Below are 21,088 nucleotides of genomic sequence, written 5' to 3'. Positions count from 1 at the left end.
AACAGCGAAGTCACCTACTCGCCGCGATTTGCACCTTAATCCTCTCTTTGAAAAGCAATGAATGTATCCCACAGTCCCTTAAACTGGCTGACAGTTTGGAATTGCTGCTGCTACTTGGTTGCTAGGGTCCCTAGCAACCAGTGGTTGGAAAGAGAGATTGGAAGATTGATTGATGCCTGGCAATGGTTCCGCTCCACGGTGGCCCATACACGAGCCGATTTTAAGATGCAGACAGACCGAGTCGGCAGCTTATTGGAATGTGTCTGGAGCCATCCGACGGGCTTCCTAATCGATACCTGGCGGAAAGTCGGCCGGATCTCAATAGGGGCAGGTTAAGAAATCACTTCGGATCGTGGCCGCATCTGTGCTTCTATGCGTTCCCGCAATCCGACCACCCGTATCGGATTCATTATGATCCGATCGTTGGCCCCTAGGACCCACGATTGGATCAGTCCGATATCGCCCACTTCAATGTGGCGGAGAAATCCGCTCATTTGGCGACATTGCCAAATGAGCAGTTCTCATTGGTCTATGGCCACCTTAAAGGGGTGGTTCACCTTTAAATTAACTTTTAGTATGTTATAGCATGGCCAATTCTAAGCAACTTTTCAGTTGGTCTTCATTGTTTTTTTGTTTTTTTTTAAAGTTTTTTAGTTATTTGCCTTTATCTTTTGGATTCTTCTCAGCTTTCAAATGGGGGTCACTGACCCCATCTAAAAACAAATGCTCTCTAAAGCTACAAATGTATTGTTATGGCTACTTTTTATTGCTCATCTTTCTATTCAGGCCTCTCCTATTCATATTCCAGTCTCGTATTCAAATCAGTGCACGGTTGCTAGGCTAATTAGGACCCTAGCAACCCGATTGCTGAAATTGCAAAGAGAGAGAGAGCTGCTGAATAAAAATCTAAATAACTCAAAAAGCCGAAAATAATAAAAAATGAAAACCAATTGCAAATTGTCTCAGAATATCACTCTCTCCATCATACTAAAAGTTAATTTGAAGGTGAACAACCCCTTTCATACACTCGGGACATTTTACAGTTTTTGCGTCATTCTGATTAATAATCATCATCTTGTTCGTTTCAATCATGGGCTCTAATTACCTTCGGAAACTATTTCTAGAGTGGAATAAAACCCTCTCAAGCTGATGCGGATTGCCGAATGGTTTTCCAGGAAAATCCCCGTGACCGCTTTCCTAGGTGATTAATGTGCAGCCGGAGCAGCGAGAGGCAAAGCCATTGGATTTGGAGGCAGATGGATAAGCGCTTGTGACTTATGTTCGGAACTGTCTGGGGGGTGGATGAGGTTTAGGAGCCGGAGCGCTGGGAGTGTGGATTCCCTGCACCTCTCCCTAGTCCTGGGTCCTTGCTTGTGGCTGGGCTGATAATTCTTGGCTTTTCCAAGTTATTCGGCAGAATGGGGGGGGTGCCTTTGCCTCTGTTCTCTTTGTGCTTCTCCCCAGGAGAACTGAAGGCGACTCCAGTCCATGTTAAAGGGCTCCCTTTTATCAGGCGCCTTTCAATGCTTGTTTGTTTAATTCAATTACGTATGGGGGGGGGTGCAGCCTGTGCATGCATAATGTGTATGGAGCCCCCCTGCTGCCACTCTGTCTGTGCAAAGTCACCACTCCACCAGTAGAACAGTGGCAGTTGGGATGGATCAGCTGTTAGACTTGATGGCAGTCGGCACTGTAATGTAACAAAGGGTTTAGTGAAGCCGTATGAGCAGTGCCAGCGATCTGTGCCAAAGAGCTTTCTACTCAAAATAGCCGCTCACCTGTACTATTCCCAGAATGTTGGGCTGCCCACTGCTACGGGACAAAAGCCAGTTAGGGGGAGATTTGGGGTGAATGCTTATTTGAACCCTGGGTACCCCTGGAACTATAGCAGGGTGACTGTTACCCCAATGTTTCTGTATATCTGTAACCTTGTTATGAGCTAAGGGGACCCAGTCTGAAGGTCAGTTAGGGGGAGATTTGGGGTGAGTGTTTATTTGTACCCTGAGTACCCCTGGAACTATAGCAGGGTGACTGTTACCCCAATGTTTCTATATATCTGTAACCTTGTTATGAGCTAAGGGGCCCAGTCTGAAGACCAGTTAGGGGGAGATTTGGGGTGAGTGTTTATTTGTGCCCTGGGTACCCCTGGAACTATAGCAGGGTGACTGTTACCCCAATGTTTCTATATATCTGTAACCTTGTTATGAGCTAAGGGGGCCCAGTCTGAAGGTCAGTTAGGGGGAGATTTGGGGTGAGTGTTTATTTGTGCCCTGGGTACCCCTGGAACTATAGCAGGGTGACTGTTACCCCAATGTTTCTATATATCTGTAACCTTGTTATGAGCTAAGGGGGCCCAGTCTGAAGGCCAGTTAGGGGGAGATTTGGGGTGAGTGCTTATTTGTACCCTGGGTACCCCTGGAACTATAGCAGGGTGACTCTTACCCCAATGTTTCTATGTATTTGTAACTTTGTTTTTTTATATTAGTGTACAGAATATAGGGGCTGAGGGTTAGTTCTGGTGTCATTACTGCGAGGCTGAAATGGGGCATTTTGTTATAGATGTGCATCACATTCCCTTGGTACCCAGCTGTCAGGTGTGAGCAAGATACAAACCCCCCAACCCAAAATGAGGGCAGGAATGATTTCCCTACCTAGCGTGAGAGCGGCGTGTGCTCCAATAACATTTCTGATTGGCTGGGGGGAAACTGGGACACACGTGTCCGACACAATGATCCTTATAGATGTGTGTAATATGTGAGTTAATCATATGTCACACTAGCCTGAAATACACATTTTTGGGCTGAAATCCGCCATTGTATGCGTAGTGAAATGGGGCGGATTTGGGCTCTTATTAATTTTTTTTTATGTGAAATGCCACTTGAGATAATGCCCTAAAGCTGAAGAACAACTATAGGAGATATGGTTGGTCATGGTTAAAAAAAAAAAACGAGTGTGGGTGTATATATTTATATGTATATATATATGTGTATATATATATATATATGTATATATGTATATATGTAATATGTATATATGTATATATGTATGTGTGTATGCTAACTGTCCCTAGCAACCAGGCATTTGTTAGAATGTCAAAACAAAGTTTTAACAGAAGAGTTTCTAAATTGAGCATGGCAGTCTGCCCCCTCATCTTTGCTTTGTGACCGACTCTGAGTCTGTTGTTTCTCCCCTGGTGTAGGAACTGGAGGAGGCTTTGCATAGGAATGATGTGGAATTTCTCAGTGAGCTGGTGGCCTGTCTTCTGCAGGGCTGTTACCAACGGCGGGATATCACGTGAGTACTTCCTTACCCTGTGTCTGGGCTTGGCCTGGAAGACTAGTGCCCAACTTGGACCCATTGACCTAACACTTTCTACTACCCAACCTGCAGGATATTTTATAAGAGCTGACCAGGTACTCGGTAACATGGCAGTGACGTCACAATAACCCAGAAGTGATGTCACTATGCGGGTCAGAAAACATATTTTTTTTACTCTATGTACAGATAACCCTCCCAACACTGACTGCACACCTACTAAACCAGTACAAGTTATATTGGGGGGTGTATTTTTGTGGCTACTCTTTTGGGGATGCCAGCACCGGCACTAGGGATCCATCTGTCATTAGCTGGCACAACCTTGTGCTCATGCCCTTTTTGGGATCTTTTGTCCTGTGCCGGGAAGGGAATGGCCTTGAATTCCATTGCTGTGAGTCAAAGTAAGTGCTTTGCCTGTGAATACCCCGAGCCCCCCACTCTTTAAACTAAACTCACCCACATATAAGCACCCCCCCCCCCAGTAACGACTCCTTTATGTTTTATGCTGACTCTTTAACTGCAACTGGCTCATTTCAGGAGAGTCATCCCTTAAAGGTTATTAAGTAAGTGGCGAGACGCAGTTAGTATGTGGGTGACACATTCTGTGCAACTTTTCAATTGTTCTTCATTATTCATTTTCTATAGTTTGAAATGAAAATCCTTCCATTTCTCCTTATTTTCAGCCTGCAATTGGAAATGCTAACTGGTTGTCAGGGTCGAGGACCCTGGCAACAAAAAACTCCAGGTCAATTCTTATTTTCAATTGCTTGTCTGGCTGCTAGGGTAATTCAGCCCTAGCAACCAGATGGCAGTAGAAGTTCCAAGGATTAGGGAGTTAAGTGACACATTCTGGTTCTATTCTAAGAAGCTTTTCAATTGGTCTTCATTATTTATTTTGTATAGTTTGGGCTGAAAAGCCTTTTATTTCTCCTTCTTACAGCCTGTAACTGGAAATGCTAACTGGTTGTCAGGGTCGCTGACCCTGGCAGCAAAAAACTCCATGTCAATTCTTATTTTCAATTGCTTGTCTTCCTTTCTGTCCTTCTTCTATTAATCTCTCATCCTGATTTCCAATTGGCTGCCTGGCTGCTAGGGTAATTCAGCCCTAGCAACCAGATGGCAGCCGAAGTTTGAAGGATTAGGTAGTTGAGTCACATTCTGGGTCTATTCTAAGCAACTTTTCAATTGGTCTTCATTATTTATTTTGTATAGTTTGAAACGAAAAGTCTTCCATTTCTCCTTATTTTCAGCCTGCAATTGGAAATGCTAACTGGTTGTCAGGGTCGATGACCCTGGCAGCAAAAAACTCCAGGTCAATAGTTTTGTTATTCTTATTTTTAATTGCTTGTCTTTCTCTCTGACTGTCTCCTATTAATCTCTTATCCTGATTTCCAGTTGGCTGCCTGGCTGCTAGGGTAATTCAGCCCTAGCGACCAGATGGCAGTTGAAGAGTGTTAGGGCTTCAAAACAAAAAACAAATGCTATCTGGTTGTTAGGGTTGTATTAATCTAGCAACCAGGCAGCAGTATAAAACATTAGAAGGAAAGATCAATAGAATTCAACCTTCAATAGTCGATATCCATTTCAGATTTCCAGAGTCAGCGACCCCAGCAACCAGGTAGCAGGCTGACAAAAAAAGGCAAAGTAGGAATGCTAGTAATTAAAAAGAGAAAAAAAAAGACCTGCAAAATAAATCATGAAGACTAATTAGCAAGGTCCCATCAGCACCAGACCTTTAAAGGGGTGGTTCACCTTCAGGTTAACTTTTAATATGTTATAGAATTGCCTGTTCTAAGCAACTTTTCAATTGGTCTTCATTTTTTTTTTTTTTTTATAGTTTTCAAATTATTTGCCTTCTTCTTCTGACTCTTTCAAATGGGGGTCACTGACCCCATCTAAAACAACTGCTCTTTATAGCTACAAATGTGTTGTTACTGCTACTTTTTATTCCTCCTCTTTCTATTCAGGCCTCTCCTATTCATATTCCAGTCTCTTATTCAAATCAGTGCATGGTTGCTAGGGAAATTTGGACCCTAGCAACCAGATAGCCAACATTGCAAACTGCTGAATAAAAACAAAATAACTCAAACACCATACATAATAAAAAATGAAAATCAATTGCAAATTATCTCAGAATATCCTTCTCTACGCCAAAAACATTAAAAAATTAACAAAAAGTGAACCCCTTTAAGGTAAATCGCCCCTTTAGTGACCCTTCTGGTTCCTTTGCCCAGTTCGCAGACGTTCCATGTGTACCTGGAGGACATTATCAACTACCGATGGGAGATGGAAGAAGGGAAACCCAACCCCCTTAGGGGAACAACTTTTCACCAATTGGAACTGCGCCCCAGGCTGGAGATCCTCCACCGGCTCTGCGACTACAGACTGGACGCCGACGATGTGTTTGACCTGCTCAAGGTGAGCAACATATAATGATTATATTCCCTGTTCTTGCCTCTTATATTAACATATCTTATATGCTTAATTCTAAGCAGCTTTTCAATTGGTCTTCAAATGCGGGTCACTGACCCCATCCACAAACAAAGCTCTGTAAGGCTACAAATGTATTGTTATTGCTACTTTTTATTACTCTTTCTATTCAGGTCTCTCTCCTATTCATATCCCAGTCTCTTATTCAAATCAATGCATGGTTGCTAGGGTAATTTGGATCCTAGCAACCAGATTGCTGACAACTGCAAATTGAAGGGCTGCTGAATAAAAAGCTAAAAACCACAAATAATAAAAAATGAAATCCAATTGCAAATTGTCTCCGAATTTCACTCTACATCATACTAAAAATGTATTTAAAGGTGAACAACCCCTTTAAGGCAAGCTGTTAATAGTTAGAGCCGACTCAGCCTTCAGATAGTTCCATTTATCCCTAAGCAGCTCGGAGACCCCCAGGGGAGTCAGCCCTCAGTCTGGGAACCACTGCCTTAATTGCCCTATATAATGGCAGGTATATTGTTGGTAGTCTATAACTAATAGGTATAGCTGAGCATCATGGGAGTAGGCACCAGTTGTATAAGCAGTGAGTAGAGTAGTGTCTGTGCTCTGTATATAAATAAACTCTTTGCCTCTAAGGGTTTGGACGGAGACAGCCTGCGCGTGGATCCTCTTGGGGAAGATTCTTCTGGGAATTTATACTGGTATTTCTATGGAACCCGACTGTATAAGGAGGAGCCTTCCGGGGAAAAGAGACAGCGACTTCTGGAGCAGTAAGATTTCTACTGGGCTGAATCCACTCGAGCTGGGATATGTTGGGTTAATTTGCCTTTGTACAGTATGAGGGTATAGCTTATTGTGTGCCCAGAACATTCCTTCTCTGTATATTTGTATTTATACATATGGGAGGAGGTGCCATATTGATTCCCTTAGACAGTACAGTATGAGGGTATAGCTTATTATGTGCCCAGAACATTCCTTCTCTGTATATTTGTATTTATACATATGGGAGGAGGTGCCATATTGATTCCCTTAGACAGTACAGTATGAGGCTATAGCTTATTGTGTGCCCAGAACATTCCTTCTCTGTATATTTGTATTTATACATATGGGAGGAGGTGCCATATTGATTGCCTTAGACAGTACAGTATGAGGGTATAGCTTATTGTGTGCCCAGAACATTCCTTCTCTGTATATTTGTATTTATACATATGGGAGGAGGAGGTGCCATATTGATTCCCTTAGACAGTACAGTATGAGGGTATAGCTTATTGTGTGCCCAGAACATTCCTTCTCTGTATATTTGTATTTATACATATGAAGGAGGTGCCATATTGATTCCCTTAGACAGTACAGTATAAGGGTATAGCTTATTGTGTGCCCAGAACATTCCTTCAATGTATATTTGTATTTATACATATGGGAGGAGGAGGTGCCATATTGATTCCCTTAGACAGTACAGTATGAGGGTATAGCTTATTGTGTGCCCAGAACATTCCTTCTCTGTATATTTGTATTTATACATATGGGTGAATGTAGGGCGTTATAGTTCAATTAACATGATAGACTGTTATAAAAGGTCCCTCCCTCATATCCAATTCTTCATTCGTTCAGGGCAGCCAAGATCCAAGACAAGCCAGTAAGGAAGAGGGGTCGCCCACCTAAAAAGAAGAAGCCGTCGGAAGAGCCTTTGGTCAGGTACAATTGTCCCATGTCTGTTACAGGAGCACGAGAGCCGATTTATCAAACCTGTTTTAACCTGAAAATTGCTCGGTCTCTTACAGTGAGAAAACAGACACAAAGCCCCGAGTTCTGGCAGAAATATCAGAAGAGAAGAAAGGTACTGGGACCATATACATCTGTAATCATGTCAGTCCAAATGGGGGGCTCTTCACTTATTGCCTGTGATTAAATATGTATTTTGTCTCCTGTGCAGACTGTGCCCCCGGCGAGGGCTCCTGGTCTCTCCTGTGTCAGACGGAGCAGGAATGGAGGGAAGTCACTGACAGCTTCAGGGATAAGGTGTCCCACAATGAGTGTCAGCTCTACAAGCTCCTGAGCGAGGAATTTCTTCCAGAAATCTGTGACATGATCTCCCAGAAGGTCAGTTCTCTGTTAACTGGGGGGGATAGATTGTTGTCCCAGATACTGCAGCTTTAACTCTTAGGGCTAGTCCACACGGGGAGATAGCGACGCGTTTGCGTTCGCGGCAACAAAGCGCCGCGACCGGCGCAGGCGACAGTTTTGTATGGGCGCCTATGTAAAAACGCCTGTGCTAACCACACGAGGCGATGCGCTTTTCAACAGTCGCCTGAAAAAGCCTGGCGAGGCATTTTCAGGCGACTGTTGAAAAGCGCATCGCCTCGTGTGGTTAGCACAGGCGTTTTTACATAGGAGCCCATACAAAACTGTCGCCTGCGCCGGTCGCGGCGACTGTCGCGGCGCTTTGTCGCCGCGACCGCAAACGCGTCGCTATCTCCCCGTGTGGACTAGCCCTTAGTCTGGCGAATACAGAGAGATCCCATAAAACTATGACAGCATAGGTATTCCTCTGTACTAAGCACAATTCAGCAGGAACAGTCCCCTAAGTTTGCTCATAGTCTGTACAGAGAGATCCCATAAAACTATGGCAGCATAGGTATTCCCCTGTACTAAGCACAATTCAGCAGGAACAGTCCCCTAAGTTTGCTCATAGTCTGTACAGAGATACCATAAAACTATGGCAGCATAGGTATTCCCTGTACTAAGCACAATTCAGCAGGAACAGTCCCCTAAGTTTGCTCATAGTCTGTACAGAGAGATCCCATAAAACTATGGCAGCATAGGTATTCCTCTGTACTAAGCACAATTCAGCAGGAACAGTCCCCTAAGTTTGCTCATAGTCTGTACAGAGAGATCCCATAAAACTATGGCAGCATAGGTATTCCCTGTACTAAGCACAATTCAGCAGGAACAGTCCCCTAAGTTTGCTCATAGTCTGTACAGAGAGATCCCATAAAACTATGGCAGCATAGGTATTCCTCTGTACTAAGCACAATTCAGCAGGAACAGTCCCCTAAGTTTGCTCATAGTCTGTACAGAGATACCATAAAACTATGGCAGCATAGGTATTCCCTGTACTAAGCACAATTCAGCAGGAACAGTCCCCTAAGTTTGCTCATAGTCTGTACAGAGAGATCCCATAAAACTATGGCAGCATAGGTATTCCTCTGTACTAAGCACAATTCAGCAGGAACAGTCCCCTAAGTTTGCTCATAGTCTGTACAGAGATACCATAAAACTATGGCAGCATAGGTATTCCCTGTACTAAGCACAATTCAGCAGGAACAGTCCCCTAAGTTTGCTCATAGTCTGTACAGAGAGATCCCATAAAACTATGGCAGCATAGGTATTCCCTGTACTAAGCACAATTCAGCAGGAACAGTCCCTAAGTTTGCTCATAGTCTGTACAGAGAGAGCCCATAAAACTATGGCAGCATAGGTATTCCCTGTACTAAGCACAATTCAGCAGGAACAGCCCCTAAGTTTGCTCATAGTCTGTACAGAGAGATCCCATAAAACTATGGCAGCATAGGTATTCCCTGTACTAAGCACAATTCAGCAGGAACTAAGTTTGCTCATAGTCTGTACAGATTCCATAAAACTATTTTCTTGTAGGAAACAAAGATCCAAAAGGAACAAGCTGAGATTGCATCCAAGCAGTTATCTGAACAAGCTGGGCTCCGGGATCCAGAGCAGGTGAGACTTTGGGAAGGTAAAGGAGGGGGGATTTAAAAAGTGCATGAAATGCTGAAGTGCTCTCTGCTGGTTGAATCTGTGAACTGCAGTGTTCAATGCTAAGGGTCCGCCGATTCCTCTACATATTGTTTGTACATTCGAAAATATTATGTATAAGAGGGAGGAGCTAACTATACAATATCCCTGATTGCACTGGAAGGTCAAAAGGGACAAAATTGTTCCACTTTCCTCCTACAGTTTCCACAAAGCAACAAGGATCTGAGGTTAATATGCATTGTTTAAAACCCGTAATTCTAGTAACATTAATACTGATCTGCTTAGGGCTAATGGGACTTGGCAATACTGTTTCATAAAGGACAACTAAACCCTAATAATCAATATGGCTAAAAGTGCCATGTTTTATATAGTGAACTTATTGCACGAGGCTAAAGTTTGAGCTTGTCAATAGCAGCAATGATCCAGGACTTCAAACTTGTCACAGGGGGTCACCATCTTGGAAAGTGTCTGTGACACTCACATGCTCAGTGGGCTCTGATTGGCTGTTGAGAAGCTAAGCTTAGGGCTCGTCACTAATTATCCAGCAGAAAATGAGCTTCCCTGGCTGTAATATAAGCTGATGCTACAGGTGTGCTGATTATTAAATTCTGATGCTAATTGCACTGGTTTCTGTGCTGCCATGTAGTAATTATCAGTATTAATTACTAATCAGCCTTATATTGTGACATTTCTATTCTATGTGTACTGTATATTGTGAGTGGCTCCCTAAGCTCAGTAAGTGACAGCAGCACAGAGCATGTGCAGTGAATCAGCAGAAAAGAAGATGTGGAGCTACTGGGGCATCTTTGGAGACACAGATCTTTACTGCTAAAGGGCTCTGGTTGCCTTGGGCTGGTACAGAAGCACAAAACATAATGTACAACATTTCTACCTACTTCTATAACGTCAACTTTCGTTGTCCTTTAAGGAGCACAATTGTGTGGGAGGTCCTGAGGTAGATGAGGAAAGGCGCCTCCTGCTGGCTGTGCAGAGGAAGGAACAAGAGCTTCTGCTGAAGGAAGAGAGGAAGAGAACTTTGGCCGAGAGAGTGAAGTCTGTGGAAGGTGAGAATGTGGCCCGATTGGAACCATAACCAATAAGATGTTGCTTTATTAATCCAGCTGCACAAGAACAGTTAAAGCAAATTGCTCATTGGTTGCTATGGGTTACAGGGCTAATGTTTTGCCCAAACCCCCATTTTCGGTGTCAATTTTTCCCTTTAACTGAATATAGAAATGTAGGGATTCATCAGATTTTTTTTCACCCGTACAGAACGCGCCCAGAGGCGGAAACTGAGGGAGGAACGAGCTTGGCTTCTGTCCCAGGGCAAACAGCTCCCCCGGGAACTCCGACACCTGGAACCCAGGTCCCCTCTGGGAACGGACTATGGAACTGGAGACCTGTGAGTATTGGGAAAGGCTGTGGAAGGGGGGGGGGGTGATAATTTAATTCTAATTCTAAAAGCCTTGTGAAAAAAAATATTTTTGGGGTGTTTATTCCCTTTAGTGCAGATTTCATTATATTGGCATTTTCTAATTTGTTCAGATTCTCTCTCTCTCCTTCCAATTGATCATTTTCCCATCTGCTGACTTTGTTTTCCCCCTTTCAGATTTGGCTTTGAGTTGGATGATCATTACACAGCAATGTATAAAGGTGAGGCTCCCCTATCATTCCATGTGCTGTTGCTTACTGTTCCTTTATGGCTAAAACAGCAGTCCAGCTGTGCTTTATGGCAGGGATCTTGGACTAGATACAATGCAGAATCACTAAACCTCTTATCTAAAAACCACATTTACAACACTGCTGCCTGGAGAGACCTGTGATAAGATGTAGCCTAGGATCAGCCAATGAAATCGCTTCTCTTTTCACTCATTTTATACCCTTTAAATCTAAAACCACCCTAAATATTCCGTCTGACTTTGTAGCGCCCCCTGTTGTCTGCTCTGTTCTGTTTCTGAATATTACTTGTTCCTTCCTACAGTTCTGTACGCAGTCAAAGCTCACAAGGATTCGTGGCCATTCTTGGAACCAGTCGATGAATCCTATGCCCCAAATTACTACAACATCATTACGGTAATGTCTATTAGAATTAGATTGTAATAATAGTACTTTGCAGTATGGTATCTCCCCAGTGTCTGGGTTGCCAATTGCCAAGCTGCAACCTTTTTTCTAAAGCAAAGCAACCAACATCCAATTCTATATTTAATGACTAAAGGTGGCCATACACGGATAGATCCGCTCGTTTGGCGATGTCGCCAAACGAGCGGATCTCCCTCCGATATGCCCACCTTGAGGTGGGCAATATCGGGCTGATCCGATCGTGGGCCCTAGGGCCCAACGATCGGATCCTAGCGTTCGCCAAACGGGCGGTCGGATCGCGGGACCGCATCAACGAACAGATGCGGCCGCGATCCGACGGGATTTTTAATCCCATCCGATCGAGATCTGGCCGACTTTCGGCCAGATCTCGATCGGGGAAGCCCGTCGGGGGCCCCCATACACGGGCCAATAAGCTGCCGACTCGGTCTGTCGGCAGCTTTTATTGGCCCGTGTATTGCCACCTTAACCTTTGCTTTTCCTCCCAATGCAGTGCCCAATGGATCTGTCCAGGGTGGAGCAGAGGCTCTGTTCCGGGTATTATCTCACCAAGGAGCAGTTTGTCAATGACATGAAAACCATATTCCGGAACTGTGCCAAGTACAACGGCCAGGACAGTGGTAAGTATTGCTAGGAATAGCTTATTGTGTGCCCAGAACATTCCTTCTCTGTATATTTATACATATGAAGGAGGTGCCATATTGATTCCCTTAGACAGTACAGTATGAGGGTATAGCTTATTGTGTGCCCAGAACATTCCTTCTCTGTATATTTATACATATGAAGGAGATGCCATATTGATTCCCTTAGACAGTACAGTATGAGGGTATAGCTTATTGTGTGCCCAGAACATTCCTTCTCTGTATATTTGTATTTATACATATGGGAGGAGGTGCCATATTGATTCCCTTAGACAGTACAGTATGAGGGTATAGCTTATTGTGTGCCCAGAACATTCCTTCTCTGTATATTTTTATTTATACATATGGGAGGAGGAGGTGCCATATTGATTCCCTTAGACAGTACAGTATGAGGGTATAGCTTATTGTGTGCCCAGAACATTCCTTCTCTGTATATTTGTATTTATACATATGGGAGGAGGGAGGTGCCATATTGATTCCCTTAGACAGTACAGTATGAGGGTATAGCTTATTGTGTGCCCAGAACATTCCTTCTCTGTATATTTGTATTTATACATATGGGAGGAGGGAGGTGCCATATTGATTCCCTTAGACAGTACAGTATGAGGGTATAGCTTATTGTGTGCCCAGAACATTCCTTCTCTGTATATTTGTATTTATACATATGGGAGGAGGTGCCATATTGATTCCCTTAGACAGAACAGTATGAGGGTATAGCTTGTGTGCCCAGAACATTCCTTCTCTGTATATTTGTATGTGTAAGTATTGGAAGGAGCTGCCATAATGTTCTCCTTAGACAGTACACATTGAGGTTCCCTATACACTTCTCATTACAGAATACACAGAGATGGCGGAAAACCTGGAGCGCTGCTTTAAGAAGGCCATGCTCAAGCACCTTCCCGAGGATGAGGGGGAATCTGACGGAGAAACCTGGATTCACATGGAAGAGGAGAGGCCTGCGAAGAGGAAGAGTCTGGGGAGGCGCTCGAAGGCGGGGGGCTGGCAGAAAAGCAGAGAGGCTAGTGGGAGGAATAGGCAATCGAGTGAAAGCAGCAGGGCCAGTCCTTCCACACCGAGACCAGAGGAGAGTGAGAGTCATTATGATCCTCCTGCTATAGCATCATCATACCCTCACCAGCTGCACTATGGGGGCATGCCCCGGCAATCCCTACATCCAAGGGACATGGTAAGCAAACTGCCAACTCCTGGTGCCATTTAAAGTGGACCTGTCACCCAGACACACAAATCTGTATAATAAAAGTCCTTTTCAAATTAAACATGAAATCCAATTTCTATTTTTTGTTTAAGCATTCATAGCTGCTGTAAGCTCATTTAAAAATCTCAGCTGTCAATCAAATATTGTCTGCCCCTCCTCTATGCCAGTGGCATAGAGGCGGGGCAAACAATTACTTTCACTTTCAATTCAGCACTTCCTAGATGTCACTGCTCTCCCTACATTCCCCCCGTTCTTTTTACCATTTAATTGTGTAGCCAGGACATGGGGATGGACATCAGGTCCCCCATTCTGGTGCACAAACAAGATTCTGAGATGATGCAAGACTTGTCTTAATAACAGTGTCCACAAAATGGCTGCTGCCTGCTGGCTATAATTTTGAAATCCCAGACTGAAGGAAACAAGATTCAAATAATTTATATAGTGTAATTAAAATTCATTTTGCTTGACTAATCTGATAAAATAGGATTTTGAATAATTTTTTTGGGTGACGGGTCCCCTTTAAGGGCTACCATCTTAACTCATGGTATAGGTTTAGGGACAGTCCATTTACTAGAAAATAAAAAGCGTTAAATAACAGCATATCAGTGTTCTAATCCTGTCTGCATATCTGGTCAGGCTCACTTAGGGTCAGTTCTCTTACTGCACATGGTGGGGTTGGTTGGTCACATTAGAGAGCTGTGCCCCCCCCCCCAATTCTAGCAACTGTGTAGCCTCAAGCGACTGATTAGTCCAACCTACTATGGCAGTGACTAAAAGGGAGGCTGCCCAGCTTGCTAGATAGGCTAATGTGAGCCTTTTACAGTATGCACTGCTTTTAGTACTTAAAGGGCATGTAAAGGCAAAAAAATTAAATCCCATTTTTACTTTCTTTAATGAAAAATAAATCTATCTCCAATATACTTTAATTAAAAATGTGTACCGTTTTTATAAGAAACCTGACTGTATCCAGTGAAATTCTCCCTTCATTTACTGCTGTGGATAGGAATTGTCAGACGGTCCCTAACTGCTCTGCAGGGAAACAATCATACTTATGAACAGCAGGGGGAGCCCCCACCTTACTTCCCAGCCATGCAGAACTCAAGCAGCTTTGTTTGTTTCCCTGTAGAGCAGTCGGCGACTGTGTAGAGATTTATATTGGATTTTATTTTTGCCTTTACATTCCCTTTACTGTTTCCAACTCCAGCTGCAGGAGCAAAGATCATGGAGCCAAATTTAAACAGATAAACTGGGATTCTATTTGGAGGATTATTTTGCTGCAGCCACTGGTTCTGCAGAGTTGGAGAAAGTTTGTATTAAACAATACAAAACTATAAAATCCACATTAGATTACATGACAACACAGGACCCAGTGCAGTCTGTATATTCTGATTATTAATCAGTCTTGCTGTATCGGCTTCTGGCAGATATTATTTGACTTGTGCTGTTTAGATAATTTATGACGATCCCTAAGCAGCTCAGACCACACTGAGCATGTGCACAGTCTTGGTCTTGCAAAGATGTATAACAAAGTTACAAGATGGTGACCCCCTGTGGCCAACTTTGAAAGCATAAATTATTTGTTTGATTAGGCTTGTGGTGCAGTAAGTTCATGTTTATGTTTAGTATACAAAATACAGCATTTCTAGCCTTCTTCTATTTTAGACTTTACTTGCCTTTTAACTGACATCAATAAAAAAAACAAAAAACCCTCATTTCTATTTCTCTATATGAACAGTCGTCGGCCCCAGGGATGCATGCGCCTCTGAGGAGTTCGGAGCCTGGTCTCAGTCACGGAGCACTTAGATTTCCAGAACCGCAACTTGGAGATCCTGTACAGCAAACCCAAAGCTACAGAACTCAGGTAAAGCATGAGCCTCCCCTTCACTATACAGGCTTGTTTTTATATGGTTGGAGAGCTCAGGTAAAGACACCCCCCTTACCATCCCTGGTGTTGTCTCATTGCAGGCCTCCCCTGATGTTCCTGAAGCATCGGACAGTAACCCAGCCAATTTCAGACATTCCCGGCGTACCCACATCCCACCCAACTCTGCCAGAATGAGTACCCCCTCACAGGAAGGCGGGCGCCTGTACCCCCAAGCACAATACCCCATGGGGTACATGCCTCAGATGAGACCTGGTCTCCCAGAGGGTAGGGTCACCCCTCAAGGAACTGTCTCTGTCCCATTTAAAATTGGGCAGCTGCCTGCTGCTTGGAATGGAAATTGCCCTCCAAGGCCCCAACACTTTGCGCCTCCTATGGACCCTTGCATGGTGAGACCACCGGACTCCATGTACAATGGGAGCAATACATTTGGATCAGCTGGAAACTCCATGATGGACAGTCCGGAGATGGTAGCCATGCAGAAACTTTCATCCCTTGCTGGCCCTCCAAGCTCTGCCTACCCCTCACCTCTAGGGCCCTCACCCTATCCTCCCCCTGGGGCACCTGGAACAATGAATGGGGCATTCTATCCTGCCGTGGATAGAACACATACAGCCGCTTCTGGAGATAAAGGTAGGTATTGCCTGTGCCTGACCCGTTCTCTATTCATGTCTACTTCCAATTAGAGCAATAGAGCTAACTCATCTTGCAGCCAATCAGAGTCCAGTATTCTAATTCTGGCAAAGCTTATATAACCTATTAGAGTTGTTAATCATTTTATTTATGTTTCATCTGCAGCTTTGTCACCGGGGGATCCCAAACCTGAGGCTCCTCCCACGCAGACCCTGCAGATGAATGGGGATGTTGATCAATCGCCTGTGCCCCAAGTCCCCCCTCCAAACCAAGGAAATCCAGCCAGTGGCACCTTGAGAGACCAGGAAAAGCCATGGGGTCCCACGGATGTCACCCAGGATGTTCCTACTGCGCCCAACCCAGCACCCCACCAGGGCCCAAATGATGCTGTGGATAACAGGAATGTGGTGGAAGGGACAGCAGACGTAGGGCAGTCTAAGGAAACGGTAGAGAAGACCCCAAAGACTGAGCCTTTAACAGGCCCTCGGAAGGATGTGTTTCACCCCCAACCAGGGGCAGAGACTGGCAGTAATTTGGCCTCGTTGTTATCCAGTGGGGGCATTAAACAAAGTTATGGCCCTCCCCGCAATCCTGGGGCTGTTAGGCCTCCAGGCTCATATCCTCCACATTTTCCATCTCAGAGATTTGGTAATGGAAATCCTCAAATTGCACCAGGGTCGTATCCCAGATACCCCCATCAGGACCCATTGTATCCTTACCAACGGCACCCACATCCTCCCTATCAGCTGAATCAGCGCCCTCCTTATTACCCTCAGGAATATCCACGCTGGCCCCAGCCTCCTCCGCAGAGAGGAACCTATCCCCACCCAGGTGCCCCCCAAAATATGCAGGGAATGGGGGAACTGAGGAGCTTGCTAATGTCCCCTCTCCTGGAGGGTGGGCCCAAGTCAATGCCAGGGGAAGCCAAAGTGCAGGAAGGACAAACGAGTGAAGGAGGACAGACAGACAGGCCCGAGAGCCCCAAACAATTCCTGGACTTGGACAGTCACAAGAGACAGTGTGGGAATTTTGGGTATGGAGGGCCGCAGCCTTGGGGGAATGGTAACTTCCGCCCCCACCCTAACATGATGCCGCAGCCTCCGTATGCATCTCAGCACCATTACCCACCTCAAGCGTCCCCCCAGCTACCTGTGCATGCCACGCGGCCCCCAGCTCAAGGTCACACTAATGGCCACGCTGCTCTGCGGCCCGGCTTCCCAAATCTGGATCCCAACAGAGGACACTTTCAGGCTGTCATGATGGAGCAAAGTGGCAACCTGCCCCCTTTCCAGAATATGTACCGGCCCCAGCGGTGAGTATGGTGGCAAATGTATTGCGGAGCCGTCATCTCCAGATCCTACTGAACTACAACTCCCAGTTTTCACTGTTCTTCTGGTATTTAATCCGTAGGCCAACAGTTCATGTTTTAATCTCTCTCCATCTCCCTTTACAGAATGCCGTTCCAAATGCAGCCTCCAGCCTTCCCCAGAGCAACTGCACAGGTGGACATGGTACCGAAACCCCCATCCATGCAGAATGACCAGGTAAGGGGGGGGGGGGTTAGTTTGGGGGTCACACAACTCCTCAGTGACTTCTAATATCCTTATCATTTACAGTAGGGGGTTCATTATCCCTTATAATACATGAGTGATACTCAGAGTTCCCTGTATAACTCAGCCTGCAGCCTTGTGTCTTTATATGGTCACAGAACAACCCCTCAGTGACTTCTAATATCCTTATCATTTACAGTAGGGGGTACATTATTCCTTATAATACATGAGTGATACTCAGAGTTCCCTGTATAACTCAGCCTTGTGCCTTGTGCCTTTATATGGTCAAAGAACAACCCTTCAGTGACTTCTAATATCCTTATCATTTACAGTAGGGGGTACATTATCCCTTATAATACATGAGTGATACTCAGAGTTCCCTGTATAACTCAGCCTGCAGCCTTGTGCCTTTATATGGTCACAGAACAACCCCTCAGTGACTTCTAATATCCTTATCATTTACAGTAGGGGGTACATTATCCCTTATAATAGACAATCCCCAACTGATCCTCTGCTTTATTCCATTCTGTGCAGCAGGCAACTTGTGAGTGAATCTCGGAAACATCGGGGGCTCATTCCAGTAGAAGCGTTGGCTCATGATCCCATAGCCTTGGCCTGTGCCTTCAGGTAGCCTCTTCCAAGTACCCTCCACCCCACTCGGCCACTGCAGGACCTTGCTGATATCTTACACTGTAACTCGGAACAAGCCTGTCCTTCCCAAGCGGCACAGAGGACAGGGCATCTCAGGAAATTCAAGGGCCATTGTTCTTGCACCTACTCGCTTCTGTTTACACCCTCCGTTCTGCTGCTTTTTTGTGTTTTTTCTCTGTTTCAATTATTTTTATTTTCTGGTTTTGATGAGTGTTTTGTACATAATTTGCCCCCCATTCCCTAATGTGTCTGATTTGAGTTCTTCTGTGGGTGAAGTAAATCATTAAGGCTGTGCGTCCAGTTAGTTCCCCTTTAAGACACGCTGCTATTTCGGGAGATTAGTCGTCCAGCGACAAATCGATGTTTGTTCGTGCGACTAATCTCCCCGAACTGCCTTCCCGCTGGCTAGAATGTAGATCACCGGCGGGATGGCAGTTCGGGGAGATTAGTCGCCCAAAGTAGAAGCAATTTGTCACCGCAACGTGTCTGCTCTAAAGGAGATCAATCTGGATAAAATATCATAATCATAGTTTTCTTCTTTTTGGGTCGCTTTCCCCTTTAAAATCGGTTTGCTTTGGAGAGTTTTTAGAATATGGTGCTTATCCCTTTAATGAGTCTGATCAGTGGCCATTGCTGTGATGAGTTACAGGCACTAATGATATTAGCTGTGTTTGCTTGCTGAGGATGATGGGAACTGTATGCCAGGAAGACGCTGGTATTGGCATTTTATGGTTGTAGAATCCCCTGTATTGGAGTTGTACAAGTACAGCTGTTTTCTATCAGGAAGGAGGCTGGGAGTTGCAGTTCGAAGATTCCCGCAGCACCAATGTGACCAGTTGCATCGTGCTGCATTTGTATGAAATATGTCATGTGACCAGGGTGATGCACTGTCCCTCCTCTCTGACTCCTGAGCAGTCTAACAACGACCAACCTGAAAGAGAACGGGACTGTCTGCTACATTTGCTCAAGAGTCGGAACCAGAAAGCAGATGGATATCAATATACTGCTTTTAAACTCAATGGCATTGACAGATACATTTAAAGCCACTGGGAAAGTGAAATCGCAATCCATGTACTGGACTCGTTTATTAAAAAAAAAAAAAAAAAGACAATTCTATGAATTTTTTTAACTTTTGAAAATATTAAATATCAGACTGACTAAGCTCATCATCATGAATTATTCATAATAGCGCCAGCTGATACGCTCCTGGCGATTTCCAGCGCAGAGAAACGCCGCAGGCTCCTCCCAGAAAATGTGAAATTTTCTTTTTTTTTAATTTATTGCTTTTTACAAATGTGTATATTTTGGAATTTTTTTTTTTGTTTTTTCAATGAACTCGTTCCACACAACCACTCATTACCTCAGCAGTCGGCGTGAAGTGTGATAAATAATTGTGGGGGGGGGGGGGGTTTGGATCTGTTTTGACTGACATTTGAATTAATTTTTTTTTTTTTTTTAATGTATAATGAAGAAGATGAATGCGCCAGGGAATAGTGGATTTTCCACACGGATTTGTTCATTTTGTATAAAGATGAGTTGTTAGAATAAACCGTGCTAAACAATTTGGTTTTTATTTGTGGTTTTTGAGTTTAGTTTTTTATTCAGCAGCTCTCCAGTTTGCAATTTCAGCCATCTGGTTGCTAGTGTCCAAATTCCCCTAGCAACCATGCATTGATTTGAATAAGAGACTGGAATATGAATAGGAGAGGCCTGCATAGAAAGATGAGGTATAAAAAGTAACGATAACAATACATTTGTAAACTTATGGGGCATTTCTTTTTTATATGGGGTCAGTGACCCCAATTGGAAAGCTGGAAAGAGAATATTTCAAAAGAAAATAATGTAAACCAATTGAAAAGTTGGCTTAGAAATGGCCATTCTATAACCTACTTAAAAGTGACCCACAGGCCCAGACTGGCCGTCTGTGAATTCGGTCAAATGCCTGTTGGGCCGCTGTCTGTTCAATGTAAATGGGCCGCACGGCCTCTCTGCCCAGCCTGCTGTCCCGATACTTCAAATCAGGGGTGCCCAGGACGTCTATCATGCTCTACCAGTAGATCCCGGCAATGTTCCTGGTAGACCGCGATTTGGAGCCCGGTGTCAGTGAGTGAGTGAGGCATGGCGGGCAGGATGGGCTGAAGAGGAGGGAGGCCATGAGGGTGGGGAGAAGAGCAGCACACAGCACAAGTCATCAGTGGCTGGGGGGAGTCGATGAGCAGCAAAAATATAGGGACAGAGAAGAGACGAGTGGGAGGGAGAGGAGACGAGCAGCAGGGAGAAGAGACGAGCAGAAGGGAGGGTAGAGAGAGGAGAAGAGCAGCACAAAGGGAGGGCAGGGAGAGGAGAAGCGCAGCACAGAGGGAGGGAGATCAGAAGAGCAGCACAAAGGGAGGGAAAGGAGAAGAGCAGAACGAAGGGAGGGTAGGGAGAGAAGAGCAGAATGAAGGGAGGGCAGGGAGAGGAGAAGAGCCGACGGGGGGGCCGTCGGGCTGAGCACTGAGAGGGCTACTCTGCAGATTTCCCCCCCCCCGCCATCAAGGTAGATCTCCTGATGAGGGCGGGTGTCAAGAATAGATCCCAGGGTAACAAAGTCTGGGCACCCCTGCTGTAGACTTAATGAGGCTGCTGTTGCTGACAAACACCACTAGATGTCGCTTATTTCTCTAGTGGCTGCAGCTCCTCTGCAGTTCTTCAAAGTAACCACTAGGTGTCAGCACTTCTGGAACCTGTAACTGCCAAATTTTAAAAGTTTCCACTGTATACCAATGATCTTTTTTTTTTTTTTCTTTGAAGCCCTAACCACCAGTTTTGTTTTTTTTGGGGGGGGGGGGGGTCCCGGTCCCACCACCAATGGTCCCACCACCAATTTTTTTTTTTACTTGTG

The 21,088-nt window shown here is 44.8% G+C and overlaps 1 protein-coding gene across 2 annotated transcripts; it reads left to right on the top strand.

The window, feature by feature from the left end:
- Nucleotides 1-3,162: 3,162 nt before the first annotated feature.
- On the top strand, nt 3,163-19,766 carry LOC108704345 (cat eye syndrome critical region protein 2). 2 transcript variants are annotated; one of them, XM_041585920.1, is made up of 18 exons: nt 3,163-3,294; nt 5,550-5,733; nt 6,400-6,533; nt 7,375-7,458; nt 7,545-7,600; nt 7,697-7,863; nt 9,418-9,498; nt 10,463-10,598; nt 10,807-10,936; nt 11,144-11,187; nt 11,516-11,607; nt 12,125-12,251; nt 13,109-13,458; nt 15,224-15,349; nt 15,454-16,003; nt 16,169-17,315; nt 17,457-17,547; nt 18,091-19,766. In XM_041585920.1, the coding sequence occupies exons 2-18, from the start codon at nt 5,602-5,604 to the stop codon at nt 18,103-18,105; spliced, it is 3,462 nt and encodes a 1,153-aa protein (XP_041441854.1). In that variant the 5' UTR covers nt 3,163-3,294; nt 5,550-5,601; the 3' UTR covers nt 18,106-19,766. The 2 variants fall into 2 exon arrangements, with proteins under 2 accessions (XP_041441854.1, XP_041441853.1); XM_041585919.1 differs by having other exon boundaries at nt 18,088-19,766.
- The last annotated feature ends 1,322 nt before the right edge of the window (nt 19,767-21,088 follow it).

Source organism: Xenopus laevis, chromosome 3L (genome assembly GCF_017654675.1).
Source record: "Xenopus laevis strain J_2021 chromosome 3L, Xenopus_laevis_v10.1, whole genome shotgun sequence".
Lineage (NCBI taxonomy): Eukaryota > Metazoa > Chordata > Amphibia > Anura > Pipidae > Xenopus > Xenopus laevis.
Note: the sequence above shows the minus strand (reverse complement) of the source record. Positions and strands in the feature narration are given on the sequence as shown.